Genomic DNA, 22,935 nt, shown 5'->3' on the forward strand with positions numbered 1-22,935 from the left:
CATCAAGAAATATCTACTGGTTATAGAAATTTGAAAAGTACTAGCAGTTAAAATCTAGGTAACCTCCTAGCTTGCCGCCATGGAAAATAAGAAACACTTTTTCGATTCCTAGTTTTAATGATCAAGATTCTTGGCTGTGACAACGTGTTCTGCTGAAACAACAAGATCTACATTTTTGTGAAAGTTGTTTCTTAGTTACGCTACTATTCGATCAATACACCCATTAGGAAAGTGGTTAGAAATACTCTCGACACCAGCTGTCAAGTCTCAGAACAAAGAAGTGTTAATGGTTAGAGTTGTAGGTAAGTTTTATTTCCACAAACGGAGCATGTACTTACATTATACATACAGTAACATTATGAACTCATTGAATGTTAGATGACAAGCCGAGATCTGAGGTGGAGGTTTGGTAACAAATTATAGGCCCATTTTAAAAAGAAAGCATCAATATCATACATAGACTCATATATGATCTTTACATATAAATGAATAAATTTAAAGACTTCAGGCAGATATAGACAAGTAATAGGTAATAAATATACAATGAACAGAAGCAAAAATATACATATATATATATTAGCAATAAATAAAATAAAACACAATACTATGGGAATTAGAAATGTCCTTCCTTTAAGAACATACGTCTTCGCTAAGCTCAACTTCATTCTAATGCTGATTAAAGGAATTTTCTTGTCAATCATCAATACCTTAGTACTCATCAATACGTTAGTACCCATCAATACGTTAGTACTCATCAATACGTTAGTACTCATACATACACGTTAGTACTCATCAATACGTTACAGCTCATAAATACACGTTAGTACTCATCAATACGTTAGTACTCATAAATACGTTAGTATTAACTCAAGTTTTTTTTTTACCACAGTGACTTTGTATGACCATTTTACATTCAAGAAAATCACCCATGCTTTCTGTGTTAATACCAAGTAGACTTATACTTGGCTGCCTGGTCGTGCGGTTTGCGCGCTGGACTGTCGTTCGGATTTATCGACGGTCGAGGGTTCAAACCCTGCCCGCTCCCATCCCCGGTCGTCCTGCGGGAGGTTTGGACTAGGAAGTAAACTATCTTCAACTCTGAAGGAACATTCGAAACATGTTAAACATTTTACAAACATACAGATTATAATGCTAAAATATTCACTAAGACCTACAAAAATAATGTGTTTAGTGTGGATGTTGATATCAATTTTTTCGGTACACAGCAAATTAACGGGTTTAATATTTACTTTGACTGTGATCTGCGTTGGCGTTGTCATGTTCGCCGGATGAAGGACAAACTCATCCCTATAGTCATTCTTTACTGGCGAGAATAACTGGTCGCCCCCACCTCCGTTACATGGATGTAATCAAACGAAACCTCAAAGCAGTAAATATTGATACCGACCATTGGGAAGAGATAACCTTAGACCGCACTACGTGGAGAGAGATGGTGGCTAAGACAGTTATGGACAGCGAAATAACGTTGGCCTGACCTCTGGAAGAAAAGCGCGTGCCAAACGAACAATGTCTGGCTCCTTTACCACCACAGTGAAAGCAACCTTAACCTGCGATATATGTAGACTGGAGTGCCTATAGGGCTCCAAGGAGATGAACTATAAGCGTAACAACTGAAGGAGGTCAACTAATGATCTAAAAATAGTTCGCTCTAAACGTATGAGAAGGAATTACTAACATGGAATAATTAAAATCCAAGTTACTTGGTCTCACTCAACTGCAGGCGCAGCAATAGTCATGACTCTGGCCCACCATGATGTCATGAAACAAATGATGAAGCTTTGTGTAGATCAGTGAGTACATGAATGCGCTCATATCAATTTGACTTACAGATACAAGTCACTTGTTTGAAGCTCATCATTAGCAGACGATCACAATAAATTTGTAACCTAATCGCGTGATATCATGAACTACGTAAACCTTTAAATTCATATTCATATCTGAAGCCAGTCTTGACAACGTGTCACTATACCCAAACTTTATTGACTATTTCTTTAAATATTTTATTCGTCAGCATTAAAAACGTGGTGTGTAAATTGTATATGTTGTATTGTATACACACGAGATATTTTAAGCTTCAGTATGACAGCAGTTTGTCAACGATAAATTTACCTATTCTAGTAAAGTCTTCAGACAGAGTATTTCAGAGTATTTTATTATTTACCACGTTTACCAGTACGTTGATGTATTATTATATATCTATTTGTTAAATTGCATTATTTTTGTTTAGCTTGTTTCCATAAAACTTTAGGATTCTTAGTGCGCTCTGGTGCAATGTTTATTGTTACGTGGGGGAGAGTCTACCTGTGATAAGGTTTCCATGCTGCCTTTACCTTCATATCAATCAGAACTAAGCTTGAATTAGGTAACGAATTAAAATAACTACCCTTCAACTGAATTCGAATTGATGCCCACCACATTAGTTACGCAGTTAATATTTATAATTTGAAAGATTATCCATTTGTTTCATTGCAATACATCTCCACACGGAAACGCTTTAAAGACCAGCTTAGGCGTCAACTTTCCTTGGCTGACATAGAATAGAGAACCTGGCTGCAAGCGGCGTCGGAACGAGACAGCTGGAGGTCAATCACGAAGGCCGCGGGATACACATTTGAGACCAAAAGAAAATCTGCTGCCGAGGACAAAAGCAGACGACGAAAAGAAAATCTAAATCGACCACCTGCGGACAATGGTTATGCTTGCCCTGGATGTGGCAAAATATGCAGGTCACAGCTGGGGCTGCGCAGCCACGGGAAATACTGTTATCCTCATTAATCTTTGGACTCGAAGACAAGCCTTATTTTAAATTTCCCTCTGTTTTGCACCATTTCTTTCGACTCCTTAAATAGACAGTTAATGTGGAGACATTGTTATCAATTCAAGCGGAAGTCATTGCTGAAGGAAGTCTTCTTTCAAGAGACAAATTAAGATCGTCATTAGATTACAGGACAAATCAGATGCACATCTTATCACAGGTAAAATGTGTAAACCCATAATTATATTAGGCGCATAGACTTATATATACTACTCTAGACTGGACATGGAGATTTTTTAACACTACAAAAAATTTGAAAATTTTTTAGAAAGTTGGAACAAGGCGTTGTTTTGTAAAGTAGTTAAAAGAAGTAAAGTTTTATTTTTTTTTCCACCCTAACCTATGTAACATAATTTAATTTTTAGATCTAGATCTAGTAATTGAACATCAAAAATAAGAGTACTCTCGTTTCATAATTATTATTTTTTTAGATACATAAGCTAGAAAGATCTAGGTAATCAATCTATTTAAATGTACATAAGATGATTAAAATTAACATGAATTTTTTCGATCTAGGATTTTTTGAAACATTATCTCAATGGAAACATACAGGAAATGGCTTTGTTCCATATATTTGCGTGAATATCCGAGAAATGATTCTGCATTATTTCTAAATTTTGAAAACTAAAAAACATTACTTTTCTAAGACAGAAAAGATTGATTGGGGCGACTCCCCTTAGAGCTTGAAAAAGAGTTTGCGTACTTAAAAATCTAAATAGATCTATATAGGCCTATAGATCCGTGAATCGATCAGTCGCGGATAAGAATTTATTTCCGGTTTCCAGTCTAGTATACTATATAAGTCTATGATTAGGCACTTGTTATAGATTGTAAACTCTCTAAACCTACTGACGTTTGGCACGACCTAAATGCTGCAAAACAATGTACTTTCTAAAAAAAATCGAACGCGAAACACAACATTGACACAGAGAAACCTCTTGTGCCACACAAGGGGACGATAAATAAAAGTGGTGGGCGTTATCACCGGGAATCCTATTTCCACAGATCCCAACGTAAATAAACTACAGTGACTTGTTATCAGAACTAATCAAGAGGGAGCTTACCTAGAGACAATAAATCAGTTGTATATTTAGGTACTGCGGGTATTGTGGGCTATTGGTGGATGTGATTCTTGGGTTTACGTTGTCTTTGTACAAGCGAATATAAATATTCAAGGGAGAAACTAAGCACTAGATGTAAACTTAGCATTAGATGTAAACTAAGCACTAGATGTAAACTAAGCACTAGATGTAAATTAAGCACTAGATGTAAATTAAGCACTAGATGTAAACTAAGTACTAGATGTAAACTAAGCACTAGATGTAAACTAAGCACTAAATGTAAACTAAGCACTAGATGTAAACTAAGCACTAGATGTAAACTAAGTACTAGATGTAAATTAAGCACTAGATGTAAACTAAGTACTAGATGTAAACTAAGCACTAGATGTAAACTAAGCACTAGATGTAAACTAAGCACTAGATGTAAATTAAGCACTAGATGTAAATTAAGCACTAGATGTAAACTAAGTACTAGATGTAAACTAAGCACTAGATGTAAACTAAGCACTAGATGTAAACTAAGCACTAGATGTAAACTAAGCACTAGATGTAAACTAAGTACTAGATGTAAACTAAGCACTAGATGTAAACTAAGCACTAGATGTAAACTAAGCACTAGATGTAAACTAAGCACTAGATGTAAACTAAGCACTAGATGTAAATTAAGCACTAGATGTAAACTAAGTACTAGATGTAAACTAAGCACTAGATGTAAACTAAGCACTAGATGTAAATTAAGCACTAGATGTAAACTAAGTACTAGATGTAAACTTAGCACTAGATGTAAACTTAGTACTAGATGTAAACTAAGCACTAGATGTAAACTAAGCACTAGATGTAAACTAAGTACTAGATGTAAACTAAGCACTAGATGTAAATTAAGCACTAGATGTAAATTAAGTACTAGATGTAAACTAAGCACTAGATGTAAACTAAGCACTAGATGTAAACTAAGCACTAGATGTAAACTAAGTACTAGATGTAAACTAAGCACTAGATGTAAACTAAGCACTAGATGTAAACTAAGCACTAGATGTAAATTAAGCACTAGATGTAAACTAAGTACTAGATGTAAACTAAGCACTAGATGTAAACTAAGCACTAGATGTAAACTTAGCACTAGATGTAAACTAAGCACTAGATGTAAACTAAGCACTAGATGTAAACTAAGCACTAGATGTAAATTAAGCACTAGATGTAAACTAAGTACTAGATGTAAACTAAGCACTAGATGTAAACTAAGTACTAGATGTAAACTAAGCACTAGATGTAAACTAAGTACTAGATGTAAATTAAGCACTAGATGTAAACTAAGTACTAGATGTAAACTTAGCACTAGATGTAAACTAAGCACTAGATGTAAACTTAGTACTAGATGTAAACTAAGTACTAGATGTAAACTAAGCACTAGATGTAAATTAAGCACTAGATGTAAACTAAGTACTAGATGTAAACTTAGCACTAGATGTAAACTAAGTACTAGATGTAAACTTAGCACTAGATGTAAACTAAGCACTAGATGTAAACTAAGCAATAGATGTAAACTAAGTACTAGATGTAAACTAAGCACTAGATGTAAACTAAGTACTAGATGTAAACTAAGCACTAGATGTAAACTAAGTACTAGATGTAAATTAAGCACTAGATGTAAACTAAGTACTAGATGTAAACTTAGCACTAGATGTAAACTAAGCACTAGATGTAAACTTAGCACTAGATGTAAACTAAGCACTAGATGTAAACTAAGCACTAGAAGTAAACTAAGCACTAGATGTAAACTAAGCCTTAGGTAAAATTTTGAGCAAACTATTAGTGCTTCAATCTCATTGATAACACACACACACTTCTCTCTCTCTCTCTCCCTATCTCTCTCTTTCTGTATCCATCCATCTATCCATCGACCCACCTATCTATCTATCTATCTATCTATCTATCTATCTATCTATCTATCTACTCTCTCTCTCTATCTATCTATCTATCTATCTATCTATCTATCTATCTATCTATCTATCTATATACTCTCTTTCTCTCTCTCTCTCTCTCTCTCTATCTATCTATCTATCTATCTATCTATCTATCTATCTATCTATCTATCTATCTAATCTCATTCTCTCTCTTTCTCTCTCTCTCTCTCTCTCTCACGCACACACACCTACATACATTTATTGTATGCTTCACTCTATAGTTGTTTACTTTATAATAAACTTTTTTGGGCGCTTTTGTGTAACCGTTGAATGTTGATGTGTCTAGAAATACATATTTCTTGAGTTGATGACTCCACAGTTGTATTTATTACCCCGTGTAATAATAAACTTCCTTATCTTCCAATCTTCCTTATGACGAATGTTAACTTTTTTTTTTTATATCCAAATACTGTATTTTAATTTACTGTTTATTTATTTATTTAGTCCATTTTGTTTGTTTTGAAATTAATCTTGCAACCGTATAATTGAATGTTTTAAATAACAAAATCATTTGTAAATAAAGTGTTTGATTTATTCTAAATTCTGCGTTAAGGCTTTTGTTTTTCCTGCACAAGGTTTATAACTATGTCACTGCCTATGCTATATGGTGTCACGAGTTTTTATGATAACATATGGCATTCATGCCAATACGTTGCAATAAAGTTTCTTTACATTCGAGTTAGTTATAAAAATAAACTAAGCGAACTAACCGGTTAATCATTTTTAGTGCACAGAAAAAAAACAACTTTCAAAAGTGTTTAGTTTATTTCCTCAATTTCGTGTATGTCCAAATGGGTGGGGGATTATAAAGAAAGCTGCTGTATTTTGTTCTACGACAGACGAGTGTCCAGTGCGACCAGGACACTGACTAAAATAAATTGAGCTCCTTTACACCCACCCCCTCCCAGTTTATACTCTCCATTGAGATTTTTTTCAGTGCCGGATTTTATTGTTGAGTTTAAGAATGTCAATGGGCGTTGAATAGTCACTGATTTGAATTTCACGTATTGCTTTATGTCACAACCTCATTTGTGACATATTGTGACAGTTGGTTGAATTTGTGGATGGCGCGAGAAACCTCTGAGCTTTTAGGGAGAGGAAGTGAAATGTGGAGAGTAGTTACCAATTATTTAATCTTGTTAGAGAGAAGATTTACGTAATATAAAGGGCTCAGTTTCGTGACAACGCAATTTAGTAATTGAGGAGATAAAACTATATTCACACTTGGATTATGTTTATATTATAACTATTTGCATGACCAGCACCTTATGGCTAGATATAATAAATTTTATTCATTATATGTAATAAACTTTGTCTGCTGAAATAAATCTTAACTCTGTTTAAGATATATACATGATCTAAGCCTAGTGAAGAACACCCAATCAAATAGACACACGCCTGACCTAAACGCGTCAACGAATCCTCGGCCACAGCTTAAAATACTCTGTGACACTTAACAACAAAACAAAAACTGTATGGGGGGATGCTTTGAAAAATGTAATTTCAGTAGGGATGTAATCCTTATTAATATTCCTTGTTGACATACCCAAGCTGGAACCGCCTGTGTGAATAAGCTCAGGGACATTGGCAGGCAAAGTCAAAATACAAAACCTATAAACACTTTAATGCTATAGAACACTTCCTAGAGTTCGAGGTAGTTACCGAAAAAGACATTACATTTGTTGAGACTGGATGAATACAAAGCAGATAATCCAAGGAATTCAGAAAGAAAATGCAAACACAATAGATAGGCTTACGAAATCTGTGCGTATCTTAGCAACACGAGTTTTGAAATAAAATTGAACATTGAAGCACGTGTCGAAAGAAAAGCAAACACTGAAAGTCAACAGAAACATAATAATGTTCATTGGCAATGGCGTGATGATTGTTGTTAACCAGACGTACACTAGCACTAGTAGCAATAAGATCTGTTGTTCTGACTACTGTCATATCAATGGTAAATGATGTATCTCAAGTGATTTGTGTTTACTTTATAATGATGTGACACTCTTCGGCGTGATACTGTTCTACATTCTAGTCATCTAGCCGATGAACACATTGTTTTTGTTTAAAAGTTTCTACTTAAGTCAAAGTGTTCTAATTTCATCTGATAAACGAAACAATAAAAAAATCTATATTACGGAGTCAAAAGGTAGCACTTAGATCTATATACATTCGATTCTCCTCCGAAAATTCATTTCTCGTCAGAAGCTAAGACGTTGGAATTCTCAGCCTGTTGACACAGATACGTCTCAGGGGACACTTCTACCACAACATTTAGAAGATGAATACAGACATCCTTTTCATCTGGGGAACACCTCGCCCAGCCGAGTTCATCGACAGATTTAGAACTATCACGCCTACACGAAGATTGTTCAGTGTAAGGCTCGTAGGCTTGCAACTTTGGGCTTTGTTGCAATAAGGAGTCTCTCTCCGTGCTTCGCAGAGCCGCTTGCTTATTCGCCTTCAACTTTGGCTCCAAAGAAGACATGATGACGTCATTGTGATTATAGTTGGACACATCCTGAAGGCTGGCGTACATTTTCTCGGATTTCTCAGGCACAACGTTGTCATTGACCACGGCACGAGGGCTCGGCAAGTCGTTTAAACTGTGCCGATTAACGTTCGTTCCAGTCGCGTGACATTTTTTGAACATTTTGAGTCTGACCGAGGAGTAGTCGAGGTTGAACGAATTAGACTTTGACTGATTTCTGAACTTGTTCCTTGAGGTGGAGTTTTTCTTGTCATTGCTCGACACCTTCACGTCCCCGCTACGTTCTGGGAAGCCCAGCAACTCACAGAAAGCTTTCCTGAAATTCGTGTTAAACCAACCATACATCACCGGGTTCGCGAGAGATGATGACATGGCCAAGAGAAGACTTATGGCGTGTAGCAAATTGTATTGGCTCTCTTGGAAAACCTGTTGGATATAAATCAATACGGACCATCAGCCGGGACAGGCACGTACAAGTTATGACATTGTATTTAAAAATAACCTCACAAAATAAATATTTATAAAGTAACAAAAAACACGTTAATAGTGACAATACAAATTTCAATCGCTGAAATAGTTATCAAAATGTAATAAAATAAAATAAAATAAAATAAAATAATATAATAAATATAATAATATAATATAATATAATATAATATAATATAATAATATAATATAATATAATATAATATAATATAATATAATATAATATAATATAATATAATATAATATAATATAATATTTATAATTAAATTAATTTCTCTAGTTACATTTACACATTAGGTTTATATTCGACCTAATCGAAAGCAGGTCATTTATTAATACACATTAATGACAGCACGCATAATATTTGTTCTTGAAGTCAGGAATCCCATTACTTCCCCCCCCCCCCCCGCATAATCTGATTAATGGAACGAACGAATTTAATTTTTAATTCATGTTTTTTTTTTATCTTCTAATGAAGCTCGCATGCCACGATGCTGGAGATGTTTTGTATTACAAAGAAGAAGGTCGCTGAAAGGGCAGTCCAGATATTATTCATCAATACTATGATTCTTAAAGAAGATAAAAGCACCTTTGATAATTATAAAGGCAGAGCTTTCAAACCTGTTCTTCTCTTCATACAAAGCAGATGACGAGAAAGGTTTTGTTGACATGTTTTTAGGAAATTGGTAATAGTTTTATTTTAAATTTATAAAAAAAGTAATGTAAATAAATAAAAACAAACCATCACGCTATGGCTGCAGTACACATCAAGTACGTTAGGTCTAAGGTGGGAATGTTTTCGACTACAAACCAGTGAAATCTGCCCATGTGGAGTATCTACAGGGAATGCTGACCATGTCCTTCAAAACTGCATTCTTTAACAAGAGGCCCAAACAAGACACTGGCCCCAAAACACTCCAATAGAAAGAAAACTATCTGTAGAGCTCCCTGATTTGGAAACCACTGCGCAGTCACTAGTCCTCTGAACGCTCCAACATAACAACGAGAACGCGGAAGAAGACAGAAAACTACGATTTAGTGCTACAGGCAATTGGTTCGAATTTAATTGCACTTTTAAAACAAAATGCCTTTCTTCATTTGATGATTACTGCAGGGTCTGACAGAAAATGTGTGCTTTGTACAAGTACTTCTTGTCCTCCAAATTATTTACGAACAAATTTTGTATGATGTAAACAATGAGAAATTTAAAACCTATAAAGTTATAGGTCTGTTTTGTGTTTTTAAATTATCGCGAATTGAAAAAAAAAGCGATATGTGTTTTTGCAAGTAATGATGTGCATGCAATATTTAAAAAGTAATGATGAAAAACTGATACTTAAAAATAACAAAAAGTAATATTTAAAAAAATACATCTACTTTTTGCTCAAACAAATTCGGATCGGAACGTCAATGACAATTTAAAATTGACAATTTAAATTTGACAATGTAGTTCGAACTCATGACATTTGCGTTAGTAGCACCACACTGTATGAACGTTCCTGCTAGCTTCGGGAATTTCCAGACTCTGCCCCCCCCCCCCCAAACACACTCTTTTCCTTATAACTTTTGCCCATTAACCCTTAAAACGCGTGTGGTAGTTTAACAAAAGCTTGTGGACCAGACAAAATTAGTGGCAAGCTGATCAAGCTATGTGCGGAGTAAATTTCTTCTATCTTCTGTCATATCTTTAACCAGTCATTGCAAACGTGCGTAATTCCAAACATCTGGAAAACTTCAGAAATCATACCAGTGCCTAAGAAACCAAAAATAGATTGCTTAAATGATTTCCGCCCAGTAGCACTAACACCTATTGTTATGAAATGTTTTGAAAAATATATCCTTAAACAACTTGTAGCAAAAGTCAATAACAGCCTAGACCCTCACCAATTTGCATACAAAGCAGCTAGAGGAACTGAGGATGCCATTCTATTACTTTTGGACCAGCTTTATAAGCATCTCGATATACCCAAAACATATGCACGAGTCCTCTTCGTAAATTTCTCCTCGGCTTTCAATACCATACAGCCACATCTAATGATAAACAAACTGAGTAACTTAAATGTAAGCCCTTACTTGCAAGCATGGGTTCTAAACTTTTTAACCCAACGGCCCCAGTATGTTAAAGTCAACAACACCAAATCGTCAACTCGAGTACTATGTACGGGTGCTCCACAAGGTTGTGTACTTTCTCCTGTGCTATACACTCTTTACACTAATGACATAAGAAGCATCTATGACTCAGTTAAACTCATTAAATTCGCTGATGATACTGCCATAGTCGGTCTTATTTCAGGAGACGAAAGTCAGTATCGAAGCTCGATAGAAGAGTTTACAAACTGGTGCACCGACAACTTTCTAGAACTGAATGTAACAAAAACTAAAGAACTTATAATAGATTTTAGAAAGAAAAAACAAACTATACTTGAACTGCAAATAAACACTACATCTATAGAACAAGTAAAGGCATATAAATATCTAGGCGTTATCATCAACAACAAGCTTTCATGGGAAGACCACCTTGGAATTCTGACAAAGAAAACAGCCCAGCGACTCTTTTTTCTATACAAACTCAACAGTTTTAAATTAAACAAGAAGATCCTTGAGACATTTTACGGCGCGACTGTACAAAATCTGCTAACATACGGAATAAGTTGTTGGCAAGGCAACGCCTCATCTAAACTGTTGCAACGTCTAGAAAACATCATTAAAAAAGCATCAAAAATTACACTCACAACATTACCACATTTAAAGGAACTTTTTGAACAAACGTGCCTAAGAAAAATCGAAAAAATCTTGGAAGACAACGGCCACCCGCTCCATCAGAACTACGCCAGGTCGTCACGAAGTGGGAGACTGCTGTCAATCAAAACAAGAACGGAGCGGTACAAAAACTCGTTCGTACCTCACTTGGTCAGACTCTATCACCGCCACTCATTGATCAGGGAACATGAAATGCACCAAGATACCTGTGTGTAGTCGCTGAATGAACTCTTTATGTTGTCTGTTGTATTTATGTGTATTTTTCTGTTGTGTTGTCTTTATATGAGAAACGAGTCCTTGTAATCACAACAAATTTCCGTAAGGATCAATAAAGCAGTCTTAGTCTTAGTCTTAGCCTCTAAACATCTATGCATTCATTGTAAAACAGCTCAGCACTTTAAGGGTTAAGAGAGTGTAAGTTAATAGATCAAGTAGGACATTACACAAAATAAATGTATTAAAAAAATATTCCGCTTTAATGCCGATGACCAAACAGAGATGAGATGTTGGCTACGATGACCAAACAGAGATGAGATGTTGGCTACGATGACCAAACAGAGATGAGATGTTGGCTACGATGACCTAACAGAGATGAGATGTTGGCTACGATGACCAAACAGAGATGAGATGTTGGCTACGATGACCAAACAGAGATGAGATGTTGGCTACGATGACCTAACAGAGATGAGATGTTGGCTACGATGACCAAACAGAGATGAGATGTTGGCTACGATGACCAAACAGAGATGAGATGTTGGCTACGATGACCAAACAGAGATGAGATGTTGGCTACGATGACCAAACAGAGATGAGATGTTGGCTACGATGACCTAACAGAGATGAGATGTTGGCTACGATGACCAAACAGAGATGAGATGTTGGCTACGATGACCAAACAGAGATGAGATGTTGGCTACGATGACCAAACAGAGATGAGATGTTGGCTACGATGACCTAACAGAGATGAGATGTTGGCTACGATGACCAAACAGAGATGAGATGTTGGCTACGATGACCAAACAGAGATGAGATGTTGGCTACGATGACCAAACAGAGATGAGATGTTGGCTACGATGACCTAACAGAGATGAGATGTTGGCTACGATGACCAAACAGAGATGAGATGTTGGCTACGATGACCAAACAGAGATGAGATGTTGGCTACGATGACCAAACAGAGATGAGATGTTGGCTACGATGACCAAACAGAGATGAGATGTTGGATACGATGACCAAACAGAGATGAAAGATAACAAATATCGATTGAGTTCAGCAGGACGACGTGCCTAATCGTTTAAGATATTTCTCCAACTTCCTAATCAGCCCGTCATTTTAATAACAAAAAGAAAAACAAACATCAAACAAAAACTTGATCATTTGTAGCTCTGGATGACGTCCGTGGCACGCAGAAAGTTTCTCTTTGAAACGCGTTGGTCAGAACCTAAAAGTCGTCTTCCTTGATCAAGGCGACCTCCCCTTTTTGTTCTTCAAATAGTATCAACTGACTAACTGGACGTAAACTAAAGTTTAGCTCATAGTATAAAGTACAGTCAGTACTCTGTGAGTTCAGCACTAATCAATGGATAGTATAAAGTACAGTCAGTACTCTGTGAGTTCAGCACTAATCAATGGATAGTATAAAGTACAGTCAGTACTCTGTGAGTTCAGCACTAATCAATGGATAGTATAAAGTACAGTCAGTACTCTGTGAGTTCAGCACTAATCAATGGATAGTATAAAGTACAGTCAGTACTCTGTGAGTTCAGCACTAATCAATGGATAGTATAAAGTACAGTCAGTACTCTGTGAGTTCAGCACTAATCAATGGATAGTATAAAGTACAGTCAGTACTCTGTGAGTTCAGCACTAATCAATGGATAGTATAAAGTACAGTCAGTACTCTGTGAGTTCAGCACTAATCAATGGATAGTATAAAGTACAGTCAGTACTCTGTGAGTTCAGCACTAATCAATGGATAGTATAAAGTACAGTCAGTACTCTGTGAGTTCAGCACTAATCAATGGATAGTATAAAGTACAGTCAGTACTCTGTGAGTTCAGCACTAATCAATGGATAGTATAAAGTACAGTCAGTACTCTGTGAGTTCAGCACTAATCAATGGATAGTATAAAGTACAGTCAGTACTCTGTGAGTTCAGCACTAATCAATGGATAGTATAAAGTACAGTCAGTACTTTGTGAATTCAGCACTAATCAATGGATAGTATAAAGTACAGTCAGTACTCTGTGACTTCAGCACTAATCAATGGATAATCTCATGCTGCATGTACTTCTCTATACAACTTCAAGTCTTTAGCCTAAATAAAAGAACATGGGTAGGTATAGGTCTCTGTAACTTAATACGTTACACCTCATTCGGTTCATTTGAGAAGCTTTATGCAAGAAATAGAAGTGATGACAGTGGCGGATCTAGGGTGGGGGTCCAAATTTTAAAATCTCCTCTGGCAACCACTTGATAGGGGGCCCTCAATGAGTGTCCCAAATTTGTGTTTACATTCAATATTAAATATCACGCCAGTATCATGACGTTGAATGTCGATATGCAGGGGCACCTAACAAGGTCAAGGCCCCCGGTCCCCTAATCTCTAGTTACGCCAGGAATGATGAGTATAACATATATCTTTGATCAGATATACGAAAAGATAATAGACCCAAAGAGAGTAAAAGCAAGAAGATAAGCCTTATAAGTATCAAGGATATATGTAAAGGAAAAGTAAAGATACACTTTTGATCTATGGGGGCAGGTGATGTAAAGCTTCATCTATTTCTATAGCTGATGGTTGACGAAGGTGTCATGGTTCCAGTGCAAGGACTAGCCACCCTTACTTCCCAAAGGTATCCATTAGAGTTGGATGGACTCAGGAGCTCCTTAAAAACCCCGAATCAATCACCAGTCTTAACTGGGATTCGAACTCTAGGCCCTCAATTCGGTAGCCAAGCGATGTACTACTCAGCCACCACTCTTAAGGAATGCATGACAATAAAAAATAATGTTCGTAAAATTGCAATAAAAAAACCTGCATCTGGTTTGTAACTATTTCCTTTAAAAATTGTTTCTCGTACAGACTCTATCATGCAGAAGAGGCAACACTAAATTACATTCAGCTATTTTAGAACTGCGGTCAATTTTATATATTAGACAATCAAATTATGAATAGTTACACGATTTCTTCATTAAAAAAAAAGAGAGACAAACACAAATAGAATGTCAAGGTCACCTCATGTCCCAAGTCTGCTGTAATATTCAGGAGCGTTAGCGGAAGCCACGTGACTGAGAAGACCATGGCCATGGCTGTCAGCAGGACCATGTTCCGACGGTGTCTCTTCAGGTCTTCCCTCGCCTTGGTCTGAATCTGAGTGTCGCTACCAGGACGTTCTTCCAGTCTGTACCGCAAGAAGTTGCAGATTCTCGCGTGAAGGCACGAGATGAAACTAAGAACGACACAGAAAATAACAACAAAGTAAAAATAAATTAATATTGAAAGCTATAAAATATAAATACCATGCCAACGGGAAATGATGGACATTTGAGACGTGTGGGGTAGGAAAAAAGAAATATTTTAAAAGATCGCCTGGAGGATTGTTTTTCGTTCTGTTGTTTTAATTAAGGGAACTGAGTGCTAGATAAATCACGAGGTTAATAGACATAATGTCATAGCACCTAAGAACAAGTAATTACTACAAGATGGCGGAAGCATAAGAAAGGATATATTTGGCATTGTTCGAATCCACTTCACCAAGCAAAAGCGCCTCGAGACCATGACTTCAAAAAGTGGTTTGTACCTCGAGACCATGACTTCAAAAAGTGGTTTGTACCTCGAGATCATGACTTCAAAAAGTGGTTTGTACCTCGAGACCACGACTTCAAAAAGTGGTTTGTACCTCGAGACCACGACTTCAAAAAGTAATCTGTGTCTCAAGACCACGACTTCAAAAAGTGGTTTGTACCTCGAGACCACGACTTCAAAAAGTAATCTGTGTCTCAAGACCACGACTTCAAAAAGTAATCTGTGTCTCAAGACCACGACTTCAAAAAGTGGTTTGTACCTCGAGACAACGACTTCAAAAAGTAATCTGTGTCTCAAGACCACGACTTCAAAAAGTAATCTGTGTCTCAAGACCACGACTTCAAAAAGTGGTTTGTACCTCGAGACCACGACTTCAAAAGGGGGCTTGTGCCCCAAGAAGATTGACAAATTTAGCTACATTCTACAATATACAGTGTCTGTTTAAAAAAAAACAATCATTAATGCTCTACTTTCCATCGCTTAGCTTTAATCTTAACCTTGACATTATAGAGTAGAGAAAAGTTACTTAGATGTCTGAATAAAATAAACCTTTTGAACCAACTTCATCTGGCAGAGAAAGGAAATGGTGTTCCTTAGACAAAACATGACTCTACCATTGTTGTCAAGTTCTCAATGCCCAAAAGATGACAGTGTATCTTGTTCCAACGTCCTGTCTTGGTGGCAGACATTTTCTAAGCTGTGTGACGTTTTTAAATATAATCTACTCCGCCTACACTGAAGTGTGTTCTTTGAAACGTCAGGTCGGGAAACTTAGCTCATCACGCAGTGACGCAACATTGCGCTATTTCGTCACCGATGACATATTAGACTGATTGAGTAAAAAGTGTACAATGTCTCCGTTGACTTAGACTCGTTGCTCATACTAGCATTGCATATAGGTAGGTAGGGTTGATATTAATCTTATAAGATTGAACTGCTTAAACTATTAGATCTTCTCTGAAGCTCCTTTTTAAAACTCTGTCTCGGTCACTGAGAGTTTTCTATTTCTCCCACTCTCTCAATGTCACGATATCAAACTTCACTGTCTCCCACCTTCTTTCTTTTTTTTTCTCTCTCTCTCTGTTTGTCCTGCTGTCTTACGCAAACAGTAATTAATACGTCCAACCATGTACGTACATTGTTGTATTTATATGAGAAAAGTCCTTGAACTTGTAATCACAACAAATTTCCATAAGGATCAATAAAGCAGTCTTAGTCTTACATCAGGTACTCACCAAGTAGGCGTTAGGTACTGTATCAACATCACGACTGTTGTATACACCTCCCGGAACAGTTCGTCTGGCCAGTGGTCGATACACTGCTGGACAAAGACATGTTGGAAGAGCTGAAAGACAGAATGCAGGGGAATGTAGATTTGTTTAATTGTTGTATCTCATGCACTTGTAGAGCTTAATCTTATACAGGCTTTATGTTATTCAATTGGCTTAAAGATGGTGTAAAAAACACTTAGAAAAAATGCTACAAAGGCTGTATGAAAAAGTCAAGTCAAGTAACCCTTTCAGACATCAATTTCTGTAACAGATAGTAAACGAAGGTGTCATGTGTCCAGCACAAAGACAAATCGCCTTTACGTTTTCCCAACTAATGCCAGTACCCAATTAGAGTTGGATGTGCTACGATGCAAAAATACCGACATTCAAAATCCCAGTCTTCATCGAGAATCGAACCCAAAACCTTTCAGTTCAAAAGTCAAGAGCTTTTTGTATCAGCTACAAGACTGAAAAAAACACACTTCAATATGCATTTAGGAAAATTGTTAATTTTTAAAAATAATAGAATATCTATAAACCATGCGAAAACTTTACAATATGTCTTGAAGAATTTACTTATTTAAACTCTAGAAATTAACATAGCATAATCGCAAGGACTGCAGTCTTTATATCGCCATATAAGCTAAATAAAAAGGAAATATATATTTTTATTAAACAAAAAGTATCCTATACTCTATAAACAACACGGTTGTTTATAACATTGTTTGTATTTCTTTTACTTATCAATACAAAACTGTTCATTCTACAACACTTGTAATATTGTTAACAAGAATATTTACTTTTGAAATGTGTGTGATAAAGAATTCGATCATTGGATTTGATAGCTGAAAAAAAAATATCGATTTTCTTGGCTGAGGCTTTTGTTGACATTAATTAACCCTCTCTGTCTCCCTGTCACGCAGTGTTTGAAGTTAAGCAGTGTCAAGACATTTTGTCGAGACATCCTGAAACATCTTCAGGTTAAAGACTGCGTCTCCTTAGCTTGAATAGAGTAGAGAAACATCGGAGAGAAAGTGCAAGCTAGACCTGCAAGGCTGAGACACATCACGTCTCTATACACATATAATAAGAGAAACTAAGGAGGTTAACACACAAAATAGCAAGGTTTCTCAAGTTTTTATTTGTTTGGCCCTGTTAGTTTCGCGTCCCCGAAGCCAGCCGGGGTCTATAAGGGCACATTCAGCTTCCCAGCACGATCCGAGGTGAATGCATCTGAGAAACAGAAATACATAAGCTTGCTGTCTACAGAGGCACGTTTCATCAGAGCAGACAAAAACAAGGAAAAATAAGAGGAAAATATTTAAACAAATCACTGCCATATATCTAAATAGAACAAAATTAATTAATTACCACTAATTGATTAACTTATTTCTTTTTAATGATTCATGTATTGTCATCAACAATGAATAATTATGCGAAATTACAACTTTATCCGAGAATGGGAAGTGGGAGAAAAAAATGCAACATAAAAACCATAGACATAAATAAATATAGACTGGCCAATTAAAGAGTTTTACGAAACGAAAATTTGTGACTTGCAATTTTGTGTACTTTATTATAAAGCATTTATGTGCAGTATAAAAGTGCTTTTTTAACTTTGATACTCACCTATATATATTGTAAATAAGGAGGCAGTGTAGCTTTGTTTAATCATGGAACTATACTAATGGAACACCAGCTTCGAGATTTTATGATCAGAGTGCCGTCGCGCATCTTTTTTCGCGCACCATACCATTTTGAAAAATCGATGAGGATGCCAAAGAAGAAATTTACTCCGAGAGCCACTTGGATTGACCTTCATTGAGAGTAAAACTTCCCCACACTATATTTTATTAGATCTGTAAAAACTTTATCCATTTTCTGACTATATGATAAAATAGATACAATTTCCCTGAATAATGGATCGTCACAAAAGATTTTTTTTTTAAGGCCACTTCGTTAAAATAGGTGTTTCCAGTACTTCCTCATTTGGGTATTTTACACAAAATCTGGAATTTTTTTTTATGTACATGTCATTATTATCATCTGTCCCGCGTAACCAAACCATCCACTTTTCCCGGTCACCAATGTTCTTAACAAGATATCAAGAGAGAGAGGCTGGTCCATTATTTGCGTAGTCCAGCCAGCTTTTTTTTTTTGACAACCTTTTTTCGTTCTCTCTCATGAAGGATATGTTTTAAAAATTAGTCTTACAAAATACAATTCCAAACCAACTCATGCAGTTATCGTTTTTTCACAGTATTGAGGAGTCATCCTTTTTGCTAGCCAGAGTGTTAATTGGCAAAAGTGAAAAATTCATTTGTTTAATTTTTTAAAGTAAATATTCATAACTATATCTTTTATATAATAAATATATTTTTAAAATAATAATCTTTTATATAGACATGCTTTAATAGATCTAATAAATGATTAACTCGGACCTACCAATATGGGTATATAAATACTTAAATCTGGGTATTTAAAATTTCGAATGCGAATTTTTAAAAAACCGAACTTATATATAGATCTAGATCTCTTGTATAATATCTAGAATAATATAGATCTAGATCTACAACACCTAGACTAAAGACTAAGGTCTAGATTTATTTAACGATTTAAAAAAAAAAATCAATAGATCTAATATAGACAGTCATGAGATCCTCTCTATTTTATCTAGATCTAGACCATACATGAGATCAATATGAATATTTAAAGATCTAGTCTAGTCTAGAGTCTAGATCTATCGATCATCTAGTCTGTCTATACTATGGACTATGTAACTATAGCTATACTTATACACTTTAACAGTAGGCCTGTATGAGTATACTCATACGAGTCATACTGGCTATACTATAGTATAGACACTATAGTTAGTATAGTTAATACTTTTTAATAGTAGATCTATAATCTATCAATTCTATCTAAATCTAGACTTCACTTTCACATCACATTCACACGATTATTGATACAGACAGTCACAGTGAATGAAACGAATGCAGTGGTTATACTGATTATACTTATAGTGACGATACTACTTATAGATCTACCAGTTGATAAACATCATCATCATAGATAATAATCTACATCTATAATCATAGTGCCCTTTATTTAGTCAATATAGTCAAGTCAAGATAGTGGAACGTAAACTCGAAGGTTTAATACAATACAGTATGAGTCTATGAGTTAGTATAAGATCTAATTATTTTGTTACTTTGTATGTGACAGTATGTCAATGTCTCAATTAAAATAATTAATATCATCAGCCATATCATTTTAAATATTTAAAAAGTAGACATAGATTTTTATTATATTATAAATAGATAGATTAGATCTACATATAATTTTACAAACTTTAGAAATGATTGATTTTATTTTTAATTGATAAGCCTTCTAGACTAGATCTAGCATCTCTAGCTAGACTCTAACATGTAGATTGTAGATCTTTGAATTGGATCAATATTCACCTTCCTAAATTTAAATTGTCTCTAAAGTCTGTAGCTGATTTGAGAGGCCCAACGAGGCAAGACGAGTCTATTAGTACTCTGTCTCTTGATCTATCTAGTAGGCCTACTAAGCTAGTGCATTAGCCATAGTGTAGTCAAATCTTGACAACTAGTCTTCTAGATCTAAGCTTCTAGAATAATTAGATCTAGATCCAGTTTAGATTTAGAATATAAAAGTTTTTACTACCTAAAATACTAAATCTACTGATCTAAATTCTAGATATATAGATCCAGTTCAGATTAGGAATATAAAAATATTCACTAGCTAAAATTCTAAACCTACTGATCTATACTTAATATGTTAGATATTATATGACATCTACAAAAATTATTATTAAGATATAATTATAGATTCTAGACTAGTTATATATGTACATAAAATATATAAATAAAAGATAAAATTTATGCAGGCCTAGGTCCCATAAATTTATAATTGATCCAGATCTATCAGTAAAAGTTACCTTCGATTGGCAGTTTTACCCAATCTAATCTATACAAGACAATTTATAATCCATGCCTTGCCTACACCCCATGTATATTAAATAATAGTTTCCATTCCATGCCATGCCCAAACCCATGAGTTCATGAAATAATAAATGATGTGGTGTCAAGTTGGATCTATCCCCTGAAATGCAGTACTTTAATATAAAACTCACATATCTAGTTAATTATTTGCTATGACACTCTGATAAACTTGGACTTGTGTGATACATATATGTTTCTTATCAGATTTAATTAATGAAGTTTTGGTGCATTTTAACCAGTAATAAGGCTACAAAAGTAGCATCAGGTGTATTCTAATCATTGGTATTTTTCCTGGCAACATTTCTATTCTAGTCTGTGATAAATTATAAATTTAAAAAAATGTTTGTAATGTTTCAGTTATTAACAAGTAGAACCATGGCAACCAGTTCTGATGATGTACCAGAATGGCTCAAGGATCATACTTATACTATTTCTACTCTCTGGGCAGACATTAATAATATTGGCATCCATTCAATATTTAATGTAAGTACTACTATACAATTTTTATTTTAGTTATCTAATAGATGTTTTATGAATTGTGTGATTTTCATGGTCAAGCAACATCCAAATATCTGGGATGGAATTTAACATTTTTCTCTAGTTTTTTTATTTATTTATAACACTCTTAAGCACATTCATCTTTCATGAATGCCTAATATACCTTGGATGTTGTGCAGGCCATTCCTTTACAATAAACTGTTAGATGAAATTAGGCAAAATTGTCTGATAATTTGTATGTTTGATACAACAACGTTTTCAATTTAATATTATTTTTTAATTTTAATGTTTTCAAAAGAAATTAACCAATATGCCTAATTGTATAATTACAGTTATGTTTGGAAATGCAAGAAAAAGGCATGCATTCCTGAAAAGTCAATGATTGGTTGCACCTCTTAAAGGTAAGGTACTGCAATTTTTCCCTATGTACTTTTCTCATAAGCTGAAGTACTTGTATTTTTGAAAAACTAGTTTTCCATGAAAATGTAAATCATAATATATGTTATAGTTGCTTTTAGATTAGTTCAATGTGCATCAAATAAACTGAACATCTGCCTTCACCTATAGTAATAATTCATAACTATTAAGGTCAGGGCCATGTCTACACATTAACGCAGTAGCTCCTTTTAGGTACAGACTATTTTTAGAATGGCAAAATTATATAACTATACTTAATAACATATATACGTTTAGCATGGTCAACACATATGTCACACATATTTTTTTATTTTTTTAAAAATCCTTTTATTTATTTTTATAACTAGATAACTTTCTGTTATGAGAAAAGATGAGATTCTTGGACTCCTGCATAGCACCACCAGAAATGAAAATCCCATCATGTTGCAAAATAAAAGTCTTGGACCAATTTTAATTTAAGATATATATATTATACTGTAAGCTGTATAGATATTTATGTATATCCTGTCATTCAGCCAACAGGTTTGGATTTAGTATTTCTTTAAATCTGTTTGATATTGTACTTGAAAACTATTAATCTGAGCCCCATTAAAACAAGAGGGAGTGCAGTGGATGAGTGGTAAGGGAAATTTTACTTTTTTAAAATTAAAATAAGAATTTAACAAAAGTAAACATATAAAATATGGTGCATTCTCTTTAAAACTAAAACCTGGTGCAAAGGTTTAAAATGTTGGCAAAAAAAAGCAACATCAATTAAATATTCTTAATTCCCTTTGCAAAACTTACTGAGAAGAACATGCATGTTGTTCCCTCATAAGTTTCTTGACAGAGGAAATCTTGTTTATATTAGATTTGAATTAAGCAAATTAAGAAAAAAATTATAATCATTATTTCAAATGGTTGTATCTAAACCTTATGAATTATTTTTCAGTTATAAGTATATTGAAATGAATGGATAATCATGGAATTGTTAAATAATTGCTGCTATCATTCCATTGACTAAAGAACCATAATTTTTTTTTTATTAATTTCAAAATGATTTTTTTCAAGCAGAGTTCACATAGATCTTGAGTGAAAATTTTTCTTTTTTTGACTAATGCTTCAATTTTATTGTATCATTAGTTTTTTATTTTTATTACCCAGAATATTTTAAAAATGAGCACACTATTTTCATGTAATAATGTAACTTGGTATTCACACATCAAAATACGCTATAATCTTTAGGCCATAAAGATTTGTATAAATATAAATTAACTGGCTTGAATGCATTGTAAATGTATATTGTTTGGATAAGAATAAAGTTTTTCTGTAG

The 22,935-nt window shown here is 34.7% G+C and overlaps 1 protein-coding gene and 1 long non-coding RNA gene across 4 annotated transcripts in view; one reads left to right on the forward strand and one right to left on the reverse strand.

Annotated features, from left to right (window-relative positions):
• Positions 1–5,568: 5,568 nt before the first annotated feature.
• The window catches only part of LOC106071502 (neuropeptide Y receptor type 2-like), a 67,526-nt gene continuing 50,159 nt past the window's right edge, over positions 5,569–22,935 (reverse strand). Inside the window, exons 5-7 of the mRNA XM_013231625.2 lie at positions 16,645–16,754; positions 14,840–15,053; positions 5,569–8,781 (exon numbers count right to left, since the gene is read on the reverse strand). Coding sequence (XP_013087079.2) covers positions 8,056–8,781; positions 14,840–15,053; positions 16,645–16,754 — 1,050 coding nt within the window. The 3' untranslated portion in view covers positions 5,569–8,055. The remainder of the gene's footprint in view (positions 8,782–14,839; positions 15,054–16,644; positions 16,755–22,935) is intronic.
• Positions 18,339–22,825, forward strand: LOC129927211 (uncharacterized). Of its 3 annotated transcripts, none has more exons than XR_008778822.1 (4): positions 18,339–19,017; positions 21,066–21,191; positions 21,539–21,607; positions 21,971–22,824. It is a non-coding gene; the product is annotated as an uncharacterized LOC129927211 (long non-coding RNA). The 3 variants fall into 3 exon arrangements; XR_008778823.1 differs by lacking the exon at positions 18,339–19,017 and adding an exon at positions 19,503–19,848 and having other exon boundaries at positions 21,971–22,825; XR_008778821.1 differs by lacking the exon at positions 18,339–19,017 and adding an exon at positions 19,503–19,862.

Source organism: Biomphalaria glabrata, chromosome 1 (assembly GCF_947242115.1).
Source record: "Biomphalaria glabrata chromosome 1, xgBioGlab47.1, whole genome shotgun sequence".
Taxonomy (NCBI): domain Eukaryota; kingdom Metazoa; phylum Mollusca; class Gastropoda; family Planorbidae; genus Biomphalaria; species Biomphalaria glabrata.